The sequence below is a fragment of the Panthera tigris genome, chromosome D3 (genome assembly GCF_018350195.1).
Source record: "Panthera tigris isolate Pti1 chromosome D3, P.tigris_Pti1_mat1.1, whole genome shotgun sequence".
NCBI classification, from domain to species: Eukaryota; Metazoa; Chordata; class Mammalia; order Carnivora; family Felidae; genus Panthera; species Panthera tigris.
This window is the reverse complement of record NC_056671.1, coordinates 18,238,940-18,260,640: the sequence shown is the minus strand read 5'-3', so window position 1 is coordinate 18,260,640 and position 21,701 is coordinate 18,238,940. Positions and strand designations below refer to the sequence as shown.

Below are 21,701 nucleotides of genomic sequence, written 5' to 3'. Positions count from 1 at the left end.
CGGTGGAGCGGCCGACTCTCGATTTTAGCTCAGGTCGTGGTCCCAGGGTCGTGGGATCGGGCCCCACGTCAGGCTCTTTGCTGAGTGTGGAGCCTGCGTGGGATTCTTTCTCTCCCTCTGCCCCTCTCTCCCACTCCTACACTCTCAAAAAAAAAAGTCATTCTTTTGGCACAGAATGAGGCTCTGGGTGTCTCACGCTGGACCCTACTGATGTTGTTTAGGGAGCTTGGCAGGATTCTTTCCCTCCCGTGGTACAAATGCTCCAGGTGAGAAAAGCCAGCACGCATGGATTTCTCTTGGGTGCCCAGGTGTTCTGACTGTTGTAAAAGAGCTGCCAGGCTTTCAAGACATCTCTCCTGAGTCCCTGGATTTCAGGGGGTCAGCCTCCCGCTCAGACCCTCCAAGGGCTCCCTGCTCCAGGCAGGGAGAACTCACAGGAGGCTGGAGGCACCACGGAAAAACGGGCAGGTTTGACATGGGTTTCCTGCGGGGGATAAATCTGGGCTGAACAGAATGAGACACGGCTGTATATCCTGCAAGGATGATCCTCAGCGTGGGGGCAAAGCTGAATGGACCCAGACGTAGCTGTAAGGTTTGCCCTCACACGCTCGTGAATTTATGTGGATTGTTTTCAACGGACATACATCTATCGCTTCTATCCATTTGTGTGTAAGACACGTACTCCAGGGCGATGGCTGCCTCTGGGAGGTGGGTGAGAGGGCGAGGGCCCGGGCGGTGCTGAAGACGACCTTCGCTTTGTCTGAAGTGTGCTACTTCTCAAAACAGAAGTGGAAGCAAACAGGACACTGTCAACCGCTACTGACTCTGCTTAGTGGGTGAGACTGGGGAGCCTGTTACATTTTCCTTTGTACCTTCTTTCCGCTGCAGGAGCCTACGTGCCCTTTAAGCTCCAGGCGCCCCATCGTGAGCTATCCACACACGTGGTCGAAGAGCGCTCCTTCAGATAAAAAGCAGAACACAGCCATCACGTGCTAAAGTACAAATTTAATAAAGCCTCTGATCACGTTTTAATCTCTAGGTTATCTATGAAACAACAATGACAAAAAAATGCCACAACTTTTTAGAGCCATCAAGAGCCACCGAGGTGTCAACGAACACCAGCCATAAAAGTCCAGATGCAGAGTTTTAGATAGTGCAATATTTCCAGCTGTTGAAGAGAATTTAAACGAAATCACAAACTACCCCTCCTCATCAAAAGAACAAATAAAGTTGACCTTGGTGCTTGGAAACCACTCTCTCCCCAGTCCCACGCTGGTGGATTCTCAGGTAATAAAAGCTGAGGGGGAATCACACGTCTTTGTGCAGGTGGACAATCTGGGCAGCAGCATAAACGTACAAACCTGCTCAGTGCACCTGCACGCATTCAGAGGAGAGCTTTAGGAGAGTCTGGTTATTTAAAGTGGCAAATCCATAGATCTAGAGGTTACTAACAAGTCTTAAATAACAAATTTCCGTCTGTCTTTAGATTCCTTGCCGTCTTGCCATCAAAGGAAAACTCTGTTCTCCAGAAGTGCAGGGGCTCTAACAGAGCCAGGGTCGAACCCGAGCAGGACGTGGTACCCAGCTGTGACCCTCTGATGAAGGCCATGGAGACAGGTCTTGCCCGCTTTGCCACCAGCATGCTGGAAGGTGCTTTGCTGCTTGGAAGAGAGCTATCAGCCTTCAGCCGGCTCCACAGAGCAGAGGAGGGACCAGGCACTCCCGGCTTCTACCTTGGTGGTAGGGATGCGTAAGGAGCTTGACGGGGTGGGTGAGGGTGGATGGCTGTCAACACAGGCCACAGACACGGCCTCTGTCTCAAGTCCCTGGATCTAGACTAAAGTTCTCAGGACAAGGGGTAGGAATGAGGGTGGGGGGGGAGGGGATATAATGGGTTGGAAGAGAAAATGAAGTAAAAAAAACAAAACCCCAAACCCCAACTCAGAGTTTCCTCAGCCCTTTGAGCCTCCATCAGGGAAAGGGCTCCCGGTTCCCTGCGTTGAGGATGGATGAGCGGTAAGATCCAAGGTTTTTTTGTTTGTTTGTTTTGCAAGTGTATCATCAATGGAGGAAAGTCACTGCCCGGACAGGCTGGGTAACTTGGCTAGTGTTTGTTCCTTACTAGACAGCAAGTAGGGCACACCAGCGGGGAGAAGGCAGCCGCCCTCTTAGCAACCAGCAGGTTTGGGGGAACAGCCAGAGCCTTCTGGAAACAGAGTTGCTCTTAAGGGCCAAGGGTTTTTTTCCCCCAAAGCCAGATGCCAAGGTGCGTGCACAAGATGGGGTCAAGCCAGTGGAAGCCTCCGGGCCGCTCAGCCTGCTGAGTGTGCACAGAATCTGAGGCGAGACAGGGGAAGGGGCACTGCCGCTGTGTGGAATGCGTGGTTTCGAGGTGGGGGCAGCGCCCTGAACTTCCTGGGCTCCACGGCCTCCCTGGCGGGCACCTCTGCTTCCCTGGGCAGCAGGTGAGCCTGGCGGTCTGGAGAGAGGCCGCTGTGGCCCGGAGGGGGCAGAGACTTTGTCGAGTGCATAGAGGCTTGGCGAGGCCTTACCTGAGTAAAGAGTTTTCGGAAACGGAAGGAGAGCGCCTCACCTGTAGTGGGCTTTGCACACTCGGGCCTGTGTCATGAAAAACACTCTGGACCCTGGGAGTTCTTGGGACTTGTTCATACGCAGCTCAGAGTTAGGGAAAGAAAAGACTCACCGAGAAACCGAACCATCAGAAGAAGGCCCTCTGCGTCACAGGCCCCCGGAAAGTAGGAGAAAAGGAGCAGCGCTGGCGGAACTTGGAGGTTTATTCTCAACACCCTTCCCATCAGTGTCACCTAGGGAATGCTATGGAGTTGTCACGTGCGTCCCAAGTTGTTGAGGCCACAGGGGAGTCTCATGGCTATAGAGAGTGAGAGGTCACCTGGCTTGTGGTCACTTTCCCAGGGCGCCGCTGCCCCCGGAGCCGAAGGGCCCGGGACGCCGGGAGTCGGCCAGGGTGGGGGCGGGCGCGGGAGCTAGGAGAGCTCGAAGCCCGTGTTCATGCTGACGGCATAGCGCAGCTTCTCGCGGAGCACGCTCTTCCTGCTGTAGTTGGGCAGCTTGAGCAGGTTGAAGCAGGTGGAGGATGTGGGCAGGCGGCCGCCCGGCTCCCGCTTGCGGATGGTGAAGAAGCCCCGGAGGACACTGCCGAGGGTGTCCCCGGTGTCCTGCAAGCACACACCACAGCCTTGGGCGGGAGGCGCCCGGCGCCAGGGGCGGAGCACGACGGCGGGCCGACGAGCGCGCACGCTGCTGCCCGAGGCCAGCCCCCAATCGCGGCACGACTGGCCCCGAGCGCTGAGTGCACGGAGGCAGCCCCCGCGGCTCGGTCCTGCACACGGACTCCTGTGTTAAGTACGCGCTCAGAGACAGGGCTTTCCGGTTAACTGCTGGCTAGCGGTTTTCAAAGAGCCAGAATACTGCAAGAATACTCGAGGTACAAAATCATGCCTAATGCGGCTGAACGATTCCTACCGCCAGCGTGGCGACCTACGGAGGACCGTAAGTGGGGCAGCCTCCTTAAGTAAGGGGACTGAGGGTCGTCTAGTGTTTCACGAGGGACCTGGAGCCCAGACCGCACCATCCTGAAGGGAGCCACGTGCAGGGGTGGTGAGGGGAGGGCTGAGACCCTTTCACTGGCGACTCTTCGAGGGCCCCTTCCACACAGCATGATGACCCCGAAGGCATCGTTCTCCCGCACAGACGAGGAGACGAAGCGACGTGCTGGATGTGCACGGCCGGCATTCGGGCTTGTGCCGCCCACTCTTCAGCCGGCGTCCCTACCCCTCTCTCCCACCGCCCCTCACACCCGGAGCCCTGGTCGGGCCGGCAGCTGCCAAAACCGCTCCCGGGTACTTTCTCCCAAGGGAGTAAGGAGAGCTCAGGCCCCAGAGCAGCCCGGATCTGAGGGTACCCTCTGGGTGCCGGACCGCTCTCCCAGCCAGAGGGCCGTGGAACCTTCTCACGGGGCTCCGAGGAGCCGCGCTGCCCGCCATGCGGACACGGACCGGGTGGAGGCTCCAGCCGGTGGGCAGAGCTGACAACAACCAAGAGGGGCCGACTCTCCCCCCACCACCCGACTCTCCCCCCACCACCCCCGGCAGTGGTACCTGATCGTCTGACACTTCAACACAGCGGATGGAAAAAGGAGGCTTGAGGTAGGCGAATCCCAGGAGCGGGGGCCTGGAGCAGCTGGTCACAAACTGCAACACAAGGCAGGTTGGGGGACAGAGTGGGGCCCTTGCTCCCTCAAAACAGGCCCCTTACAGGCGAGCTTCCCTTTTCTGCCTTCTCCGGTCACGGTCCCATTAACTGCCGTGCAGCTGCCAGGACGGTGACAGAGAGTGCATTCGGTCCAAGGGCCGTAACACATCTCACATCTCTCTTAAGGGTGCTGCTCTCGAAGGTTAAAAACCCCTGAAGACCACACCAGTGGGTGTGACTTTGTGGGCATCAATCCCATCACTGGGTGGACAACGTGCAGCTCAAGAGTTCAGGAACAACACAAACTCCCCACACGGAACTGATCCCCAGTGGGTCTGGCACAGTGACCATCGCTCAGACAGACACCATGCAACGGGAGCACTGGGGACAGTGAGACGGTGATGCCCACCAAGCGTGGCACAGGAGAGGGGGCCCTGCTCCCCCTGCACCTGGCTTCCTGCTCGGCTTCCTAGCCACGCAGGCAAGGGTATGTGGGTGTGCTCACCCGAGCTCCCGGCCTGCTGGTTTACAGAGCAGTCTCTGTGAGTGGTCTCTGACAGATGAATCTGCTCTCAGCATGTGGACAAAAACCAGGCCTCAAGGGCCAGCAAGGCTGCGGGGCAGACCAAGACCTGAGATGGGGCCTACGGGCAATCAGCCCTGCTCCCTTGCCAGACTGTCGGGACTCCTTGCATCTTTCACGTGGCCACACCCGTGTTATTTCCCCCAACGGGCTAGCTCATGTCTGGACAGAGGAATCGGAACGACCCGGAAATCCAAGGGATAAACCTGCCCAGGGAAGTCCTAAGAAACGATTTGCTTTCTAAAGTTCAACATCAGCTAAAAATGCTCTCCCTTCTCCAGGGCAGGTATGGACCTGCTACTTACAACACCAGGCTGTGCTTCCAAATGCCACGGCAAGCCGATGTCTGAGGGCTCTGGGAGCCCGGTCTCGTCTAATCACTCCACGGAAGCTTGTGGGATTTGCTCTGTGTTAAGGAGGAGGAGACAGACCCAGGAGAGTCTGTGCATATTCCAATTCGGGCTGCTCAATGGAGGGAGTGGTGCCTTCACCCCCTGGGGCAGGAGGAGGAGGAAGAGGGGGGCGGGGAGGTGGCCCAGGGAGCTGCCATCTGCTGGCGTGACGTCTAGAGAAGGCAGAGTCATGTCCACTCCTGTGCTACGATGCTTGTGTAGTACGGTACCACCCGACTCTGGGGCCCGTGTGCAGAAAAGGGAAGGCACACGAGCAGGAACGGCAGGTCTGGCGACAGGCTATCCAGAGACACACACGCCCGCCGTGCGGGACAGTGGCTGCACACGGTTATGAGACACTGGCCCTCTTCCTTTCCGGAGAGGCAGGGCGAGCGGTTTTATGGGCCGGCAGACTGTTTTGCCTACAGGAGGCGCTGCCGGAAAAACTGAATTGATTCTCTTGAGAATCAACTTCTGGAATTAGGTCCACCTGCCTACCCCAAGTCCCTCAAAACCTGCAGGGATGACCAGGGCATTTCTGCATCTGTGAGAAGGGCCTCCTTGATGGGAATGAACTCTCCTCACAATGACAAACCAAGGAGGAAGAAAACCGGCTGCCATTTCAATTGGTGGTGATACTGTTCATGCTGCTTCAATGACTGGGGCCACTTGAGACCATTCGAGAAACCCAAACGTCCGAAGGAAAATATTCTAAGGCACTTAAATTTATCCCCAGAATATGGCAAAATGTTCGTGACAAAACATCAAATAGAAGACCAGATAACAAAGTGACGATTCCATTTTTATAAGATACACAGGTACACAACACATACACAGACAAGTGTAAATACCATCCAGTGTCCTATAACACACTTTGCCAACGTCAGTAACAGGAAACACGGTGGCCCTGAGGGAACGCTTTGAACATTTACAACTTCAGAGACACCAATATAAGGGAACTGGTTAATGTCAGCCACTCTGCAAAAATATATGTCACTACCAGCCTACTCAACCATATGTGTTTCTTAAAAAAGTGTTTTTTTTTTTTTATTTTGAGAGAGAGGGCGTGTGCGAATCGGGGAGGGGGGCAGAGAGAGAGGGAGGGAGAGCATCCCAAGCAGGCTCCGTGCTCAGTACAGAGCCCAGTGCGGGGCTCGATACCACGAACTGTGAGATCATGACCTGAGTCGACATCAAGAGTCTGACGCCCAACTGACTGAGTCACCCGAGCGCCCCTCAGTCACATGTATTTTATCAGGACATTGTGTGTGTGACACTGTATGTTTCACACTACTGAGAAAAAGGGTACACAGAGGCAGTCCCTGGAGAGCAGGAATGGAGACTGTTAAAAAGTCTGCTCATCTGGTGGGTGCCTGGCTGGCTCAGTCAGTGGAGCGTGTGACTCTTGATCTTGGGGTTATAAGTTTGAGCCCCACATTGGGTGCAGAGGTCACTTTTTAAAAAAGATCTTAAAAGAAAAAAGTTTGCTTGTCTGTATCTTAAGGTAATCAACCCCGTTTGCTTCTAAAAGGAAGAAAGAAGATACGGGCAAGGCCAGCGCTAATGAAGGGGAAGACGGAGTGCTGAGCCCAGCCAGCTCGGGCCCAGGCAGGCCTGTTTCTGCAGAGGAGTAGGCAGCAGGTCCCGGGCCCACCCGACTCAGCCTCGCCTTGGGCCTGTCTTGTTACTGCTTGACTTACCAAGGAGGCCGGCCTACGGGAGAGGATATGCCGATAAAATGAGGTCCTCTTGGTAATTTTATTTTTTTCCAGTGTAAATTACTGTATCAAGTGGCCTCTAGGTTTAGGAGAGTATCTATGAATGTGCGTAAAGGCAACATATAAAATACCTTCAGAAACATGGCTCTCTCGTCGGGTGTGAAGTCAGAGGCCAGAATATCCCAGAGCCAGATGATGACCCTGTGACTTCCGTGAAACCCACCGTAGTACACCGTGTGCTTCCTGAAAACAACGCAGACAATGGGCTCAGACACACACTCCCACGGGCGCTCACAGACACAGGCAGGGATGGGATTTAGCCAAATGACACGGCAAACCCGGGTAGGCCCGGGCAACTACTGACTTCTTGGAAGGCTGGACGCTCATGCCTTTGTAACCCATGTCCCTGGACGCTAAGTGGGCAGGGAGCTTAAGAGCCAGGACTGCAGCTCCGGAGCAGGAGCCGACAGGAGATCCTGCAATCCCATTTCCCGAGCCCCGGAGAGCCCAGCGGGTGGTCCCTGAGACTTCCTCAGTCTCCACTTCGACTTCTTGGGTCCCCAGACAGACAAGTGGCTGAGCTTTTATTCCAGGGCGATTCACCCTTAATCAGGGAGCAGTACACTTGGAGGTGGGCTGCAGAAACAGCTCTCCCAAGGGAGCCCAGCAAGGGGGCAGAGCTTGCTTTCCGGGAGGCCTAAGATTTCACCTCTCCCCCCTCTTTCTCGCTCCTTACTTTAAATCTTCCAGATCAATCTCAGCATTGTCACCGGAGATGAGACGCTGTAGCTCGGGGGTCGAGAACATCCGGATCCACTCGGGCTTGATAATGGAACGGAACCCGCTAATGAGGGCAGCTGTCTGGTTTTTGATCTGAGTGTGCATTCGAAAGTGGGCCATCAGATGGATGTAGCTAATCCTGTTGCAAACAAGAGAAAACGACGGGAATGAAAAGGCCAGGGTGGGCTGTTACCAACGGAACGAAAGAGGAGGCCAGTCATTTCTGGACCATTTCGCAAAAACACAAACGGCACCAGGGCGTCTCACCAGAACGATCATGAGGACGAGGATGGTGGCGGTGCCACTGTGTATGCGCCGTGCGTTCAAGGGCACGATCTCACTCATTCCTCCCCCAAACCCAGTGGGTCACGATCGGGCGACATCCCACTGTACCAAGAATAGAAGTGAGACATTCTCCAGGTGAGGAGAGGACCCTTCTCAGTGCAAAGGGTGCTTTTCGGGCTTCTATTTAATTTCACTGATTTAAGATATAATTCAGTCCTCCAATAAGCTTTAAAGCAGAGGAAACGTGGTTTCATGATGGAACCTCGGTCAAAGCCTTGCTAATCCAGACCAAGGCTCTCAGCCATGAAGAGGTAAGCCTGCGGATAGTTGTAACTAAATGCAGCTGGCTGACGGGTTCGATGGGGAAGCCAGAGCACTAACACCGGTTCCGAGCAGATGGTCTTCGGGGTCTGTTTTCACGAGCGCGGTGACCTCATCTGCAACACCATATCCCGTGCAACTCTTTCGAACAGGTTAAATCCGGGCTTGCCACCATCGCGGATTTCTTAGCAGACCATTTCCTCAGAGATGAAAGAACCTGAGGCTAGCCCAGGTACAACTCTCAAAAGCCCAAATTAGCACAGTCCCAATAAAAATTTTACCCCACGATGCTCAGATTTGAGTTACTGACCTTGAAAACAGGACTATTTAAACCAGTAGCAGACCCACACATCAGTATGCTCACGTATGACTTTTCCCATTATCGCCACTCACGGACTCTCTGAAGCTGTTGCTGACGTTCCATTTTACCAAAAGGGAGGGACTGTGGGCGACTTTCCCATTTTACCTCCCCGACCCCCAGAAAGTGCAAGATCAAACACCACCCCTGAGGAGGGCAGCATTGGCATTTCCAGACCTCTTAAGACCGTCCGTAGATCGAACCCCCAGCCCTTACACTGAGCTTGGATGCTAAGAACGTGTAAGCGTTTGTGAAGCGGCATCCCACACGGGTCTCCAGGCAGGACAGGGACCTCACTCCAACACAGGCCGCACCGACCCACTGCCCCCGGCTGTGCCACATGCCGCTCCCACCCTCACCTCTGTGCCGTGATGCCTGGCCAAACGCGGCCGATCTGAGGGTGGCGGGCTCTGTGTGACACGTCACACATCTGACAGTGGTGATGCTCGCTGCTCCCACTGATCAAAGCTTCCCTTTGAGCCACACATCCCGAAAGGTCTGTTGCGTGGCATTGCTTCACGCGAAGCCCTCGGAAGGGGCGGTTACAGGCCCACGGCAGGCAGCCACACGACCCGCCCCTGCTCTCGGACACCCTCAGGCAGCGCCTCCCAGCCTCAGCTCCCTGTTCTTTGCTCAGTTGTCCAACCGATGCCCCGTGGCCAGGAGTCAAAACTGGGGTCTTTCGATCATGATGGATATCAGGTCTGCTCTTCTAAATAAAAGCTCCCCAAGCATGCGGAATGACCCAGCCACCTGACCCAGGAGGGCCACACTGCTCGGAACACTGGGCTGTGATGTGCATCTGATCCAAATGACTCACCAGGTGGGACTGAGCTCTCACTTGTCAGTAGGAGAGTGATGCTCAGATTAACAGTTCAGAGGCTCCACTGAGCCTGGCGGCAGGAGAAGATTGATAGATTGACAAAAGGGCCAATATCTACTCCTCATGCCAGGTTCTACTGTTTTAATTAGGGGAGAATAGTGCGGGTGGAAACAGTGCATTGAGGAGTTTTGCTTCCAGGGACCAAGGAGGTTGACATTTATGATAGATTTCTAAAAGCCTGTTATCTGTGACAATAGCTGCCGGGCCTCAGAGTCTCCCCGCGTCTAAGGACCTGTCTGTGGCATTTGAATTCATCACCGTGTCTTCTCAAGAACAGCGTTTTATACAACTGCCACATGCTATCATTCCAAAATGATCTGCCCCTCCAAGGTGTCTTTCCGCCTCCATGCCCTCTGGGTTCAGGACTGCGTGCCTGAGTGGCTCAGAATCCATTTGTCTGCATCTCGAGCCGTCATTAAATTCCTAGGAACACCGTGGCCGGGGTGCCTCTGACCTTAGATGTGCTACTGCAAAAAATAAATTGTCAATTCTTATTTTGCAAATCGAATTTAACGCAATTTTGGCCTCTGAACTGTAACCAGTAAATTCCATGATGATATTTATGGCCTCTTTCTACTTCGATTTATCTTAATAAATTCTCCAAGTGAGCCCAGAAAGCCAGAATGAAGTCTTTTCAAGTGGTGACTTTAAAAATCTAATTGCTATACTCACTTATTTGCATTCGTAACCGGCGTGGTCTTCCCTCCAGGAGTCAGTTCATGGCAAACGAGCTGGGGGAGAAGACGGGGAGCAATGACTCGAGAGAATTCTAACGGGGAAATAAAGCTCTCTGAAGACGAAAGGGCCCGACGTCAATATCCCTAATAATGACAGACTCGAGGTGGGGCATGTCTGGGGACAATCATCTTTGCAAAAAGCCAGGGCTTCAGTCTCAACAAGCGGACCCTACATGATCAATATGGAAAGTGTCTTCTCATCCGATCCTCGTTCAAACATTAGTAAGGCTTCAAGATGTCGTGGAGGGGACCGTGTTAGCATTTATGAGCACAGAGGATGGTTAAATACACGTTGGTACAGCCATAGCCCTGAATGTCATGCAGCTATTAAAAAATATGAGGAAAACGTGTATTTGTTGAGAAGGGAGGAAAAAAGGTTATATGACAACACGCACGGTGTGGTGTCATTTCTACAAAAAAAAAAAAAAAAATCGTAGAGGTGCCCGGCTGCCTCCATCGGAAGACCATGCGACTCTTGATCTCAGGGTTGTGAGTTCGAGTCACGTTGGGTGTAATTACTTAATGAAACTTTAAAAATTACATACGGGCCCAGGGAGAAAAGTCTAGAAAAGCACAGACCACACATTAACAGTGGTGCTCTCCTGGCACTGGCATCAGAGGTGGTTTCATTTCCATTTTTGTGCTCGTATTATAGCTGAATTTGTGGTTTGCAGTTTGCATTATTTTTACCATCAGGAGAAAAACTGACAGGAGGAATGTTCAAAGTCTGATTACAGATTTGAAATCCATAGAATCGATTGTTTTCCTCAACCTCGAGAACTTCTGGGGTCACTTAAAAATCAAAGAACGCATGATTTGAAAGCTGATTTTAACAGAAATTCTATTGACATAATACCCTAGGTCTCTAATGATGAAGAAAGGAACAACCGTGGACCCCTAGTCCCACTGCTGCCAACACCTCGGGGCAACCAGAGGATTTTAAAGCTGAAGGGCCTCTGGCAATCACTCAGCCTCGTGTTTCCCAGAAGGGGCTCCATGGAACACCACGTCTGTGGGCTACCACTTGGAGAATGGCTCTCTCTCCCCCGGGAAGAGTCCTGAGACCCAGCGAGCTGGGGAGGGCAGAGGTCAGCACAGCTCACTAGGTTTCTCCCTCACAGGCCAGTGTGCTGGGGGTGGCGGTGGGGGAGGCTCTTCGGAGGGTGGGGCCTGGAGGTGTTTACCGAGTGACGCTGGTCCCAGCCAGGACTCACGTTCAAGAACGCGCTTTTGTGAGATAAGGGAAGTGGGGCTTGGGGAGACTGAGTGACCTCCCTGAGGTGATGCAGGTATGGCTCCAAGAAGCCAGCTCAGCACCACGAAGCTCCTGGTCTAGGCTCACGCAGGTGTTCACTGGGATGTAACTAGAGGGCGCTGAGGGAAAAAGCCAAAAGGAAAACTCCGGGAGCAAACTCCTCTGCTGGTGCAGTTTCAAGGGTCTTTTCTTCCTGCCCTGCTCTTAATGACGAGCACGAGCAAGGACTGGATTCTGTCCGAGGCACTTCCTCTCGGGTGGCTTCTTCCCCTCTTCAAGTCACAAGACTCTGTGTGTGACAGCTAATCCTCACCATGGTAACAAAAAGCAATGTTACCAACGGGGAATTAGAGCTTCCATCAGGAATGGCCCAGAGTGCGAGCTAAGCAAAGCAGGGTCTCCGTGGGGAGCTCTCCGAGGGCCAGGCAGGCAAAGGCCAGGTCAACTGGGATCGGAAAAGGGAGAGCCCTCCTTGCTGGCTAGGAGGGAGAAGGGGGATGGGCGAGGGAACCGGGGACGAGGACAGACAGCTGTGGTTTGTGGACCTCCTCCTGGGGGAAACACTAAGTGTCGGGGAGGTCTCAGGAAGCCGGTGGAGGGCGGCGAAGAATTGCTCAGCCCTAGAGGCCGACCTACCTGACCCATGACGTCCTCATCGTACGACAGAGTCAGGCCCAGGTCAGCGATGTCCCCTTCGTAACGCTAATGCAACAGAGAAGGGGCAAGTGTTGGGACCCAGGAGGGCTAGGTCCTCGAAGGTCTTAATACTTTCCCTCCTACTGAAACAAAGGGAAAGGCTCCTCACCGCGAGGAAGGGGGTAGAAGCGCCAGAAGGGGACGCGGGGGCCTGTGGTGGCTGCAGAAAAGCCCCTGTCCCACAGTAGGAAACTGCCTTCCACCACCCGAGAGCCCCGAGGCCTTCACTTCACTGCGTTTGCACTGGCCTGCAGCCAGGCCTTCTGCCGTGCCACACTGACCTTAATAGAAGTGAGGTTTTTGTAGAACTCTGAGTCCAGTGAAGGAAGCTCGTCCACGGAGCTATAGAAGACACTGTGGTGGTGCCCGAGCAGCTGGCTCAGGAAGAAGGAGGCGAAGGGCACGTCCACCACAATTCCCTGTGAGAGGAAAGACAGAAGCTTGCCTGTCTGCCCCACGGGATTCCATCTCAGTGACCTCGTCGGGCTGGCCTGGGCTGCGGAGGGGCTCCAAGGGCAGCAGTGAGATCTCTAGCTGCTGCCTAAACTTCCCCGGTGGAGACCAGTACCTCCCGCCACCTGGATCAAGTGCCTCTGGGGGACGTCACAGCACAGCAGGTAAGGGCACAGGCTTTGGAGCTGCAGAGCCCGGGGATCAAATCCCAGCTGCCCGGCTGTGAGGACATCGGCTCTCTCATCTGTAAACGGGGCCCAGCATAGCCTCGCCATTTTAAGGATTAAATGAACAGGCTGGAAAGGAACGGGGAGCACAGGCTCTCACCTGGAGGCAGGGCAGGGGAGAAAGACCTATCTGAGCTAGACCTAAGGAGCACAAGGCCCACAGGTGTGTTCTAGGAAGGGGACACAGAGCTCTCTGGCCACAGCACAGTGTTCGGGGTTGGAAAGGTGAGGGGTGAGGCCAGAGAGGAGGCAGGGCCAGATCAGGAGAGGTCTCTGGAGCTTCCTGGAGTCTGGACTCTATCCCGAGGGCAGCAGGGAGCCCCAGGAGGGCTCGAAGCAGGTTTGCACTTGAAATGGGGAAGGCGCCGGAGGAGGAAAATAGGAGGTGGGGATACAGGAAGGAAACATGCATTACACTGAGGAAAATGGACAGATTATTCTAGGTGGAGAGAAGACGGTGGATCACAGAGATTTAAAAGGGACAGAGTCAATGATGGCCTGACTCAGAGGGCTGAGTGAGTTAACGTGAGTTAACACACACTGCCCCTCACACAGACCCAGCATGTCCCAATTTCTCCCTGTGCTGTTACTGCTGGGGGAGGAGACAGACACTGGGTCCAGGGAACAGGGAGCACATTCCCAGAATGACGAAGGCACACTTCTCAGCGGGCCCAACTCTTCTGGCGCCTCGTGTTTAAAGGAGAAACATGGCATATGGCCAAGTACATCCTCATGGGATTTCTTCTTTACATGGGAATCACCCGAGAAATGGTGGAAACAGAAGCACAGAAAAGGAGCCCAGGACCCCCAACCAGCCCAGGGCAGGAGGCAGCCTGAGGGAGCTTGGGCAGGGATGCAGACAGAGCACCTAACCGCACCACGGCCAGGGACCGAGGCCGTGGACGGAGGCCATTTACACAGAGAATAAGTATGCTCGGCCACAGGGCCTCTCTCCCTCCATCTGCCCCAGCCCCCGGCTCTGCTTCGGAGGGCAGCCTGGCTTCCCTGGGGTCTGTGACGCGGTGAGAGGGGAGAGCTGCTCAGGCATCTCTGGAGCCCACCGTGAAGGCCACGAGAGCGGCAGCCTACGAGCTCCCACGGCAGCTTTACTTCCTGCCTGGGGAGCCGGACCCTGAGGGCGGGACCTAAGTGCCACCTGGCTTGGCTCATGGCGGACAGGGACCAGGAGTTGCGTGGGCCTCATCTGGAGTCTGCACAAGTCCACACCACCCTGACCCCATGAGACCGAGGAGCCAGGCACCACAGGTGTTTTACCTGTATTAGCTCATTTACCATCTACAGCAAGCCGATAACGTAGCTTTTGTTATCGCTACTTTTTCTGACGCGAACAAGGGCCTAGAGAAATAAAAGCAGGGGCACCTGGGTGGCTCAGTCGGTTGCGCGTTTGACTCTTGATATCGGCTCAAGTCATGATCCCAGGGTCATGGGGTTGAGCCCTGAATCGAGCGTGGAGCCTAAGATATTCTCTCTCTCTCTCTCTCTCTCTCTCTCTCTCCCTCTCTCTCTCTCTTTTCCCCTCTCCCCTGCTCCTACTCCCTCTCTAAAAAAAAAAAAAAAGAAAGAAAAAAAAAAGGGAAATAAAAGCAACTTGCTGGTGCAGTCACACAGCTGGCCAGGGAAGACTGGTCTCAACCAGGAGCTGTGGGCTCTGGAAGGCCCTGCCTTCCTTGCCTTCTGTAGGCAACACCCGGACCCCTGTGGCTGGCTCTGACCCTGTGGCTGGCTCTGAAGTACTCACTCCAATAACAAAAGATTTAAATTTAAAAAGAGCCGTAACAACTATCACACCCCACAAAATGCTGCCCTCCTGGGGACCAGGAGGGACCAGGCCAACCTGGGTTTGAAGTTGGATTCTACGGATTAACTACCACTGAGACTCTGGACAAGTGTCTCAAAGCCTCAGTTCTGCCACCTGCAGGTAAATGGGACAGCAGCAGCCACACCACAGCACTGGCGAGAGGATGAAATGGCATAACGTGTAGAAAACACCAAGTGTTTCTGTCCAGTAATCTCGGGTCCTGTCCTCTTTCCTGGACTCCATCCTAACGACAGGTCCTTTACGTGGCCGGTCACCAAAACGCGCACGAAGTCCACGGGGATTCTAACATCTCATTTTCCCTTCCGGGGTGATGCTCCTGAACATGCCTACCTCATACACAGCCTTCCCCAGCATCTTGCCCACAAACTCGAAGAGCTGTAGATAGTTCTCATGAATGTAGGACGTGGGTGAAGGGTACAGCCTCTCGTCCCCGCTGGTTGTCTGTGAAGAAGAACGGAGAGAGAGGCAGGGAGGTTAAATGCCTTGTAAAGAGCAAGCCCAGCCCTTCGCTTCTCGTTTGTCACCGAGAACCTGACTGCTGTCAGCCCCGCTCCCGCTCCCCTTAAATACCTTGAACAGATTGAGTGCCGGGTCGAACACCCTCTTGATGATTTCCTCCAGGAACTCCTTGAAAACACCGTCCTGGTCAATGCCGGCCTCGTCCACCCCGAGGTCATTGACGAACTTCACACGGATCACGCCCTTCATGGCGTGCTGGGACAGCTGCCGGAGCTGCTCGTAGCCATCCTGCCGAGAGCAGAGTTGCAGCCCATCAGGAGCGGGAGGACTTCTGCGTAACTCAGGGCTGCCTCCCCAAGGCTCCTGCTCCCGTGTGAATCCTTCCCGGCATAATTGCTAAACAGGACGCAGGGTGCGGGGCCGGGGGGGGGGGGGATGAGCAGTTCTCACCTGCTTGTACAAGAGCCTGTTAAAAGGAAAACTCATTTTGGGGATGTGACGCCACTGCTGTGTGGCAAGGGGAGGCTGCCTCTGAGACGATGCAGAGCACCAAGACAGGGAAACCAGGCAAGGTGAGTCGACAAGCTCTCGGCCATCCCATCTCATCCGCACAAAGGATGGAAGAAACTGGGACAAGATCCTACCCTCAATTTTAACGCAAAGAGTAGCTTATTTAGCTCACCGTAAAAATCAGTCAGTGGACTCATAGATCACAAGGTGAGAAAAGTAAGTACCCCCCACTGCTCAACTCCTGGTATCTTTCCCCAGATCAGGAAAGGCCTGGTGAGTCAGTCTGAGGAATTTAGTGCCTGAGGGCACTAGGGAGCCAGAGAAGAGTGGGGGGGGGGGGACACGACATGACTGGCTTTCTCAGAAATATCGTTGTTGATGGCACAGCAGCTGGAAGGAGGGGACAAGGGTGCAGGAGTGAGTCAAGGGTGCAGGAATGAGTGATGCTGGGCCCACAGGCAGGGGCAGGGGGGAGGAGAAGCCTGCAGCCAGCCCTCGAGGCATGCAGCCATCTAGTACCCGAGGACACGACTGACTTTAGAGTTCTTGTAATCATCTTGTTTAGTCTGTCTCTTGATTCTAATCTGTCAAGGTCTCCTAGGTTCCTCGCACGTGGACACTGTCCTAGGTTCCTCGCACGTGGACACTGATAAGCTGGCCGCTCAGGTGTTCGTTTCAGAGCAGTGACGGTCAGAAATAGTGCTGAACAGGACAGCGGCCAGGGAGGAGTCTTCTGATCCAACAGGAGCCGCCCCGTCATGAGGGAGAAGCCGTCATAGGGGAGAAAGTGAGCTCTTTAGATCCTGTCGCAGAAGGTGCAAATCAACTGCAATATCCCTACGGAGGCCGCCCCACGGGTCTCCCTCTCAGGCATGACTGCAGTGCCGTGAGACGTTCTGCTAACACGAGACAGATCATCTCTATGGCATCCACCTGTCTGCCAGTCTGGTCCCTTGTCACAAAACACACGAGGCCAGAACAGTAAGACCTGCTTTGGGAAACTCTTGCCACCTTCCTGCTGATCACGTTCCTCTGGTGATGCAAAGGACTGTCCCATGGTGGCTCCCGATCTTATTCTGGGGTGAGGGTCCCAAGTTAGTGAGCCAGTAATAACTACCTCTGAGTGTCTTTGGAAGGCAGAGGACCACGGTTTCGGGTGCACAGGCCCGTGAAGTATCCTGTATGCATGTGGAAGTCTGAAAACCATGAAGTTAGATGGAAAGAAGCGGGAAACAGAAGTCACTGTGCAGCGCCAGCGGCAGCCTTTAAACCACGTGTCTCCATTTGAGATCACCATCCTGGCACAGAGTCGGGGATGGGTGGAGAACTCCAACATCTTCTTGCTTGCTTGCAGGATTTCCTCCATTCTGCTTTGAAATGATGCCTCCTAGCTTTACTTCCCATTAGGAGGGGTGTCGGTATCATGCCGGTTAAACGAGATGGTGTCCTGGGCAAGCACTTAGCACATGGCTGAACACAGGGCAAGTACTTAAGGAATGCTCGCTGGAGTCAAATCTTATTTTTCATTTTTCATTTATTATTGATTGATTGATTGAAAGGGGTGGGGTGCGAGGGGCAGAGAGAGAGAGGGAGAGAATCCCAAGCAGGCTCTGTGCTGTCAGCTGACTCGGGGCTCGATCTCACAAACCACGAGATCATGACCTGGCTGAAATCAAGAGTCGGACACTTAACCGACTGAGCCACCCAGGCGCCCCTCAGTTTTTCTTCACCAGCCCCACGTTGGCCTTTTCTCTGAAGGGCTAGAGAGAGGAATTTGCCAGCTGCCTCCTAACTGCCTGCTGCACCCCACATCCTCCGGGCACTGGCGGCATCACACGAGGATTCAACCCGCGTCTGTCCTTCCTTCCGGGAGGTGGGTCGGAGGAGGGCGTTCCTCTTCTCTACTGCAACTCAAAGACCCTGACCTGGGACGAGAGCTGGCTCCCCAGGCACGGCTCTCCCACTGACACCTGAATGAAGCCGACTGTGAATCGTAACTTCTCTGGCCTCAGTTCTGCCTTTGACAGAGTGAGGGGACAGGGCTGGGCAGAATATGGCCAAGGTTCCTCCTGGTTCTCAGATGCTAGGGTCCCGGCCCCGTTCACCCTCTGTGAGGGGACACCTTCCTGCAAAACTTCAGGCTAACACCTGGAAGCGGAGTACTAAGGCAGCACCTTCAGTACACACCACAGAAGAGGGAACCGAATAAAAGCCCGGGATATCCCAGGAGCGGCTAATATCGGCTTTGTGATGCCCCCTTGTGTCCAAATCCGGCAAAGGCCACTGCGCGCCTCTGTTCTAACCACCAAACCACCACAGAAGGAGAATGACTAGAGTGACTGAATATATGACCCTCTCCCCTTCCCAATTCGATATGAACAACAGTAATCAGGTTCATGACGAGATAGACTCTAATGGAATATGGAAAGGAAAGCGGACTTGGCCTAAAGCCTAAGAAAGACATCCCTCCTCGGACATCCCTGGAGGCTGTGTTGGAGCAAGCAGGCCCAGGGTAACGGGGACGTCAGGGGACTCTCCCATACGCAAGGACGCTTGAGGGAGTTGGGGATTCCGTCATTCTCAGGGCGCACCAGTCTCTAGCACCCCAGGCTTCCCGACTGTCAGGAAGTGACACGTCAGGGCTGGCCGCATCTGAGTGGGACCGAAGATGTTAAGGGACGGGGGAGGAGCGTGCAGGTCCGACCGAAGAAAGTGCTGCAGGAGGGAGTTTCCAAACCCACTCGGTCTTTCTCTTCTTGGAGTCAAAGCAAAGCTGGCAAACTGGTGGCCCGCAGGGTGAATTTGCCGGGAAGACCGGTGTTATCTAACCTTCCGGGCACATTACCAAATTCCATTAGCTCCCAACGTAAAAGCTCTGGGGATCTCACACAAAACCCCGCATTTTGGCCTCTCAAAACCCAGAGCATAGTGAAGCCGAAATCCCCACACAGAAGTAGTCAGGTGGAACTGGGTGCAGGCGGTCTCTTTTAGGGGGCACGTGGTCCCCACCTGCCCACCCCTCTCTACTGCTCGAGAACAATGAGGCTGGACGCCAGGTGTCATTTATCCACTCGCTCGTGGGGTCCTTTTTCTTAAGTAGTGACCTAAACTGCGGGCCGTGTTTCAGAGAGCGCAGGGTGGGGGGAGCCAGGGAAGTGAAGAAGATTCCTGTCGTTCAGCATGCAAACAAGATGCTCCTGCGTGGACACACTCGGCCGGCTTCACCCATTCCCACGACCAGCAGGGTCCCTGTAGGCACTCACATTTCTTACCTCTACTTTCAAGAATGTCAAAACCGTCACCTGGTTACCACATGGTGCCTTTCCCCAGCAGACCCCAGTGTCAGTCACCGGTGGCCGGGGGGGGAACTGAAAGCAGCTCTCCAGGAAGGAGCGTGAATCCCCCAAGGGAGAAAATGAAAATGTGTCGGGAGGAAGGGCTGCTGCCGTGGCCGCTGGCCGGTGGCCGGCTACGTGGCCACGCGCTGTCCTGAGATCCCGCGACTGCCCTCCGCTGCGGAACAGGCTAATGAGGAAACGTGGCTGAAGCGAGATAAAAGGTCTGAAGAGCAAGCGTGGGCAAATAAACCCAGCCCAGCCTCTTCCAGGAATGTGGGCTTGGGACTCAGTCACCAATTCTACCACCGCTGGTGGGATCCGCACGTTTGGGCAGGTTCCGCACTGCACAACCCTGGGGGAGGGTACGGCACACACAACGCAGACCTCGCAGTTACATACGTTTATTGTAACAACGTTCCGGCAGACGGTAGTTGGTGTCTTGTTCCAACAGAATCAATATATTCTTACAATTTTCTGACATATAGAGGCGACGTGTTCTGAGGACAGGCACCAATTTCTGGCACACATGAAGCTGCCACATAGCAGCAACTGTGGACCCTGGGTTGGCTGAGGTGAGCCACTTCACTTGTTCCTCCCAAGTTCATGTCTACCAAGAACTCCTAGCTCTAGAATACATGCACTTCCCAGTATGGCTCAGTAAACTTACTACCTACGCTCCAGCCTCCACATTCACAGTTGGGAGTCTGGGCAAAGTGCCTGCCAGGACGAATGGAGTTTGCACAGACACGAGAATGCCTACACGTGGCACTTCCTGCGCAAAGGGGCACAGTGCTCAATGTTCCAGCCCGGGGGACCCGCACGGGGAACAGGAAGGGAAACACTGCACTGCGGGTTCCCGACACCGAGGACATGTTTAATCAAGCGGCCCTTCAGAGCAGATCCCAGGACACATGGCCCCATTCCGCTCCCTAAGTCTCGATTTCGGGGTCATCAGACCAGGGGGTGACAAGGACAGTTCACAGGCAATAGATCGTCCATTAAAAACCCCCCGTCTCACAGAGTACACCTTTTTGTGATGGGCTTCTCACCTCCAACATGCGGGACCGTCGGATTGTGATGTGGGTGACGTGGGGAGAGGCCGAGCTGGTTTCCACGAGCCCCAGTTTCTCCTTCTCCTTGGTAACCATGTTTCGGAACAGGAGAACTCTCTGAAATGAGCAAAGGTGAGACCGGGAACTGGGTCAACAACGGATGATTCCCTAAAGACACGCTGTACGGGACTAATGAAACAAGTCACGCGAGAGGCCACCACAACGGGACGCTCTGATAGATGCTACGGGTCAGAAGTGTCTGGGGAGAACAGGAGACGTTCCCAAAAACAACCTCGGGAATTAGAAATCTAGCTGAGTACATGCCAAGGAAGAAAGGCCCCAGAAAGAGTGATCTGGCTGCAGCCACAGTCCGGTTAAAAATAGTCTGGAAGCCGGGACGCCTGGGTGGCTCATTCAGTTAAGTATCTGACTTCGGCTTGGGTCATGATCTCACAGTTCATGGGTTTGAGCCACACAATGGGCTCTGCACAGTGTGGAGTGTTTTTGGGAGTCTCTCTCTCTCTCTGCCTCTCCACCACTCGTGCTTTCTCTCTCTCAAAAATAAATAAGCTTTAAAAAAAAATGGGGTGCCTGGCTGGCTCAGTCAGTTGGGCGTCCGACTTCAGCTCAGGTCATGATCTCGTGGTCCATGAGCTCGAGCCCTGTATCAGGCTCTGTGCTGACAGCTCAGAGGCTGGAGCCTGCTTCCGATTCTGTGTCTCCCTCTCTCTGACCCTCTCCTGCTCACACTCTGTCTCACTCTCTCAAAAATAAATAAACGTTAAAAAAAATTAAAAAAAAAAAAACAATGGTCTGAGAGAAAATCATTCTCATTCAGTCCATAAGCCACTGTAAAAACCTGGTGGTAGAATAGGTTACAGAGGCTGCTTTATATACCTATGCCTGCTTTAAAGGAAATCAATGTTAGGAGTTAAAAAAGAGAAACATTTCAAAGATAATTTTTCTCACTGTCAGAAATTTCAAAAAATGATCCCACAGAATAAAGGTCCCTGACCTTTTATCAGCCTCCTCTGTGCCCTCAAGCACACCATAGGCCCCCTTGGTGTGGCCCCCCCCCCCCCCCCCCCGTAATATTTCTCAGTTACTGTTAGAGAAGAACCCTCTCTCCCATGGTCAAGATTCTGATAAGCCCCTTTCAGGAGAGCACGACCCTTGGCCCCATCCTGGGGTTGAGAATCACTGCTGTAAAAGCACTCTGATGATGTCTGCTGAATGAAGAAATAAATCCAATCACTGCTGATTTTGTTTAAAAATAGGAATCCCCTCAAATGTCAAAGGATTTGTTAAATACAAATAAGAACAGTCAGAATGGTTAACAACAACGATGGAAACAAGAGCTAACTATATACAGGAGAGGCTAGTGTGTTTACGTTTGATCATTTCATTGACTACGAAGTTAACACACGGCTGCAGCAGGAAAAGTGATTGCCAACGGCTTCCCGAGGAGGAGGAGGAACGTATCTGGCAGAGGGGTTACTTCTCAGGGGAGCCGCTTGAGGTGGCTGGTTCACCAGCCTAGAAACAAGGACGGAAGTGCTCTGGATAGTATCAGGGTTCCAG

The 21,701-nt window shown here is 53.9% G+C and overlaps 1 protein-coding gene across 9 annotated transcripts in view; it reads right to left on the bottom strand.

Annotated features, from left to right (window-relative positions):
* Window positions 1-985: 985 nt before the first annotated feature.
* The window catches only part of UBE3B (ubiquitin protein ligase E3B), a 52,525-nt gene continuing 31,809 nt past the window's right edge, over window positions 986-21,701 (bottom strand). For all 9 annotated transcript variants that reach the window (XM_042962807.1, XM_042962806.1, XM_042962808.1 and 6 more), the window contains 10 exons: window positions 20,118-20,237; window positions 15,332-15,508; window positions 15,092-15,202; window positions 12,523-12,660; window positions 12,182-12,247; window positions 10,226-10,284; window positions 7,663-7,845; window positions 7,058-7,169; window positions 4,140-4,232; window positions 986-3,197 (listed from right to left, as the gene is read on the bottom strand). In XM_042962807.1, the coding sequence (XP_042818741.1) occupies window positions 3,006-3,197; window positions 4,140-4,232; window positions 7,058-7,169; window positions 7,663-7,845; window positions 10,226-10,284; window positions 12,182-12,247; window positions 12,523-12,660; window positions 15,092-15,202; window positions 15,332-15,508; window positions 20,118-20,237 (1,251 nt within the window). In that variant the 3' untranslated portion in view covers window positions 986-3,005. The remainder of the gene's footprint in view (window positions 3,198-4,139; window positions 4,233-7,057; window positions 7,170-7,662; window positions 7,846-10,225; window positions 10,285-12,181; window positions 12,248-12,522; window positions 12,661-15,091; window positions 15,203-15,331; window positions 15,509-20,117; window positions 20,238-21,701) is intronic.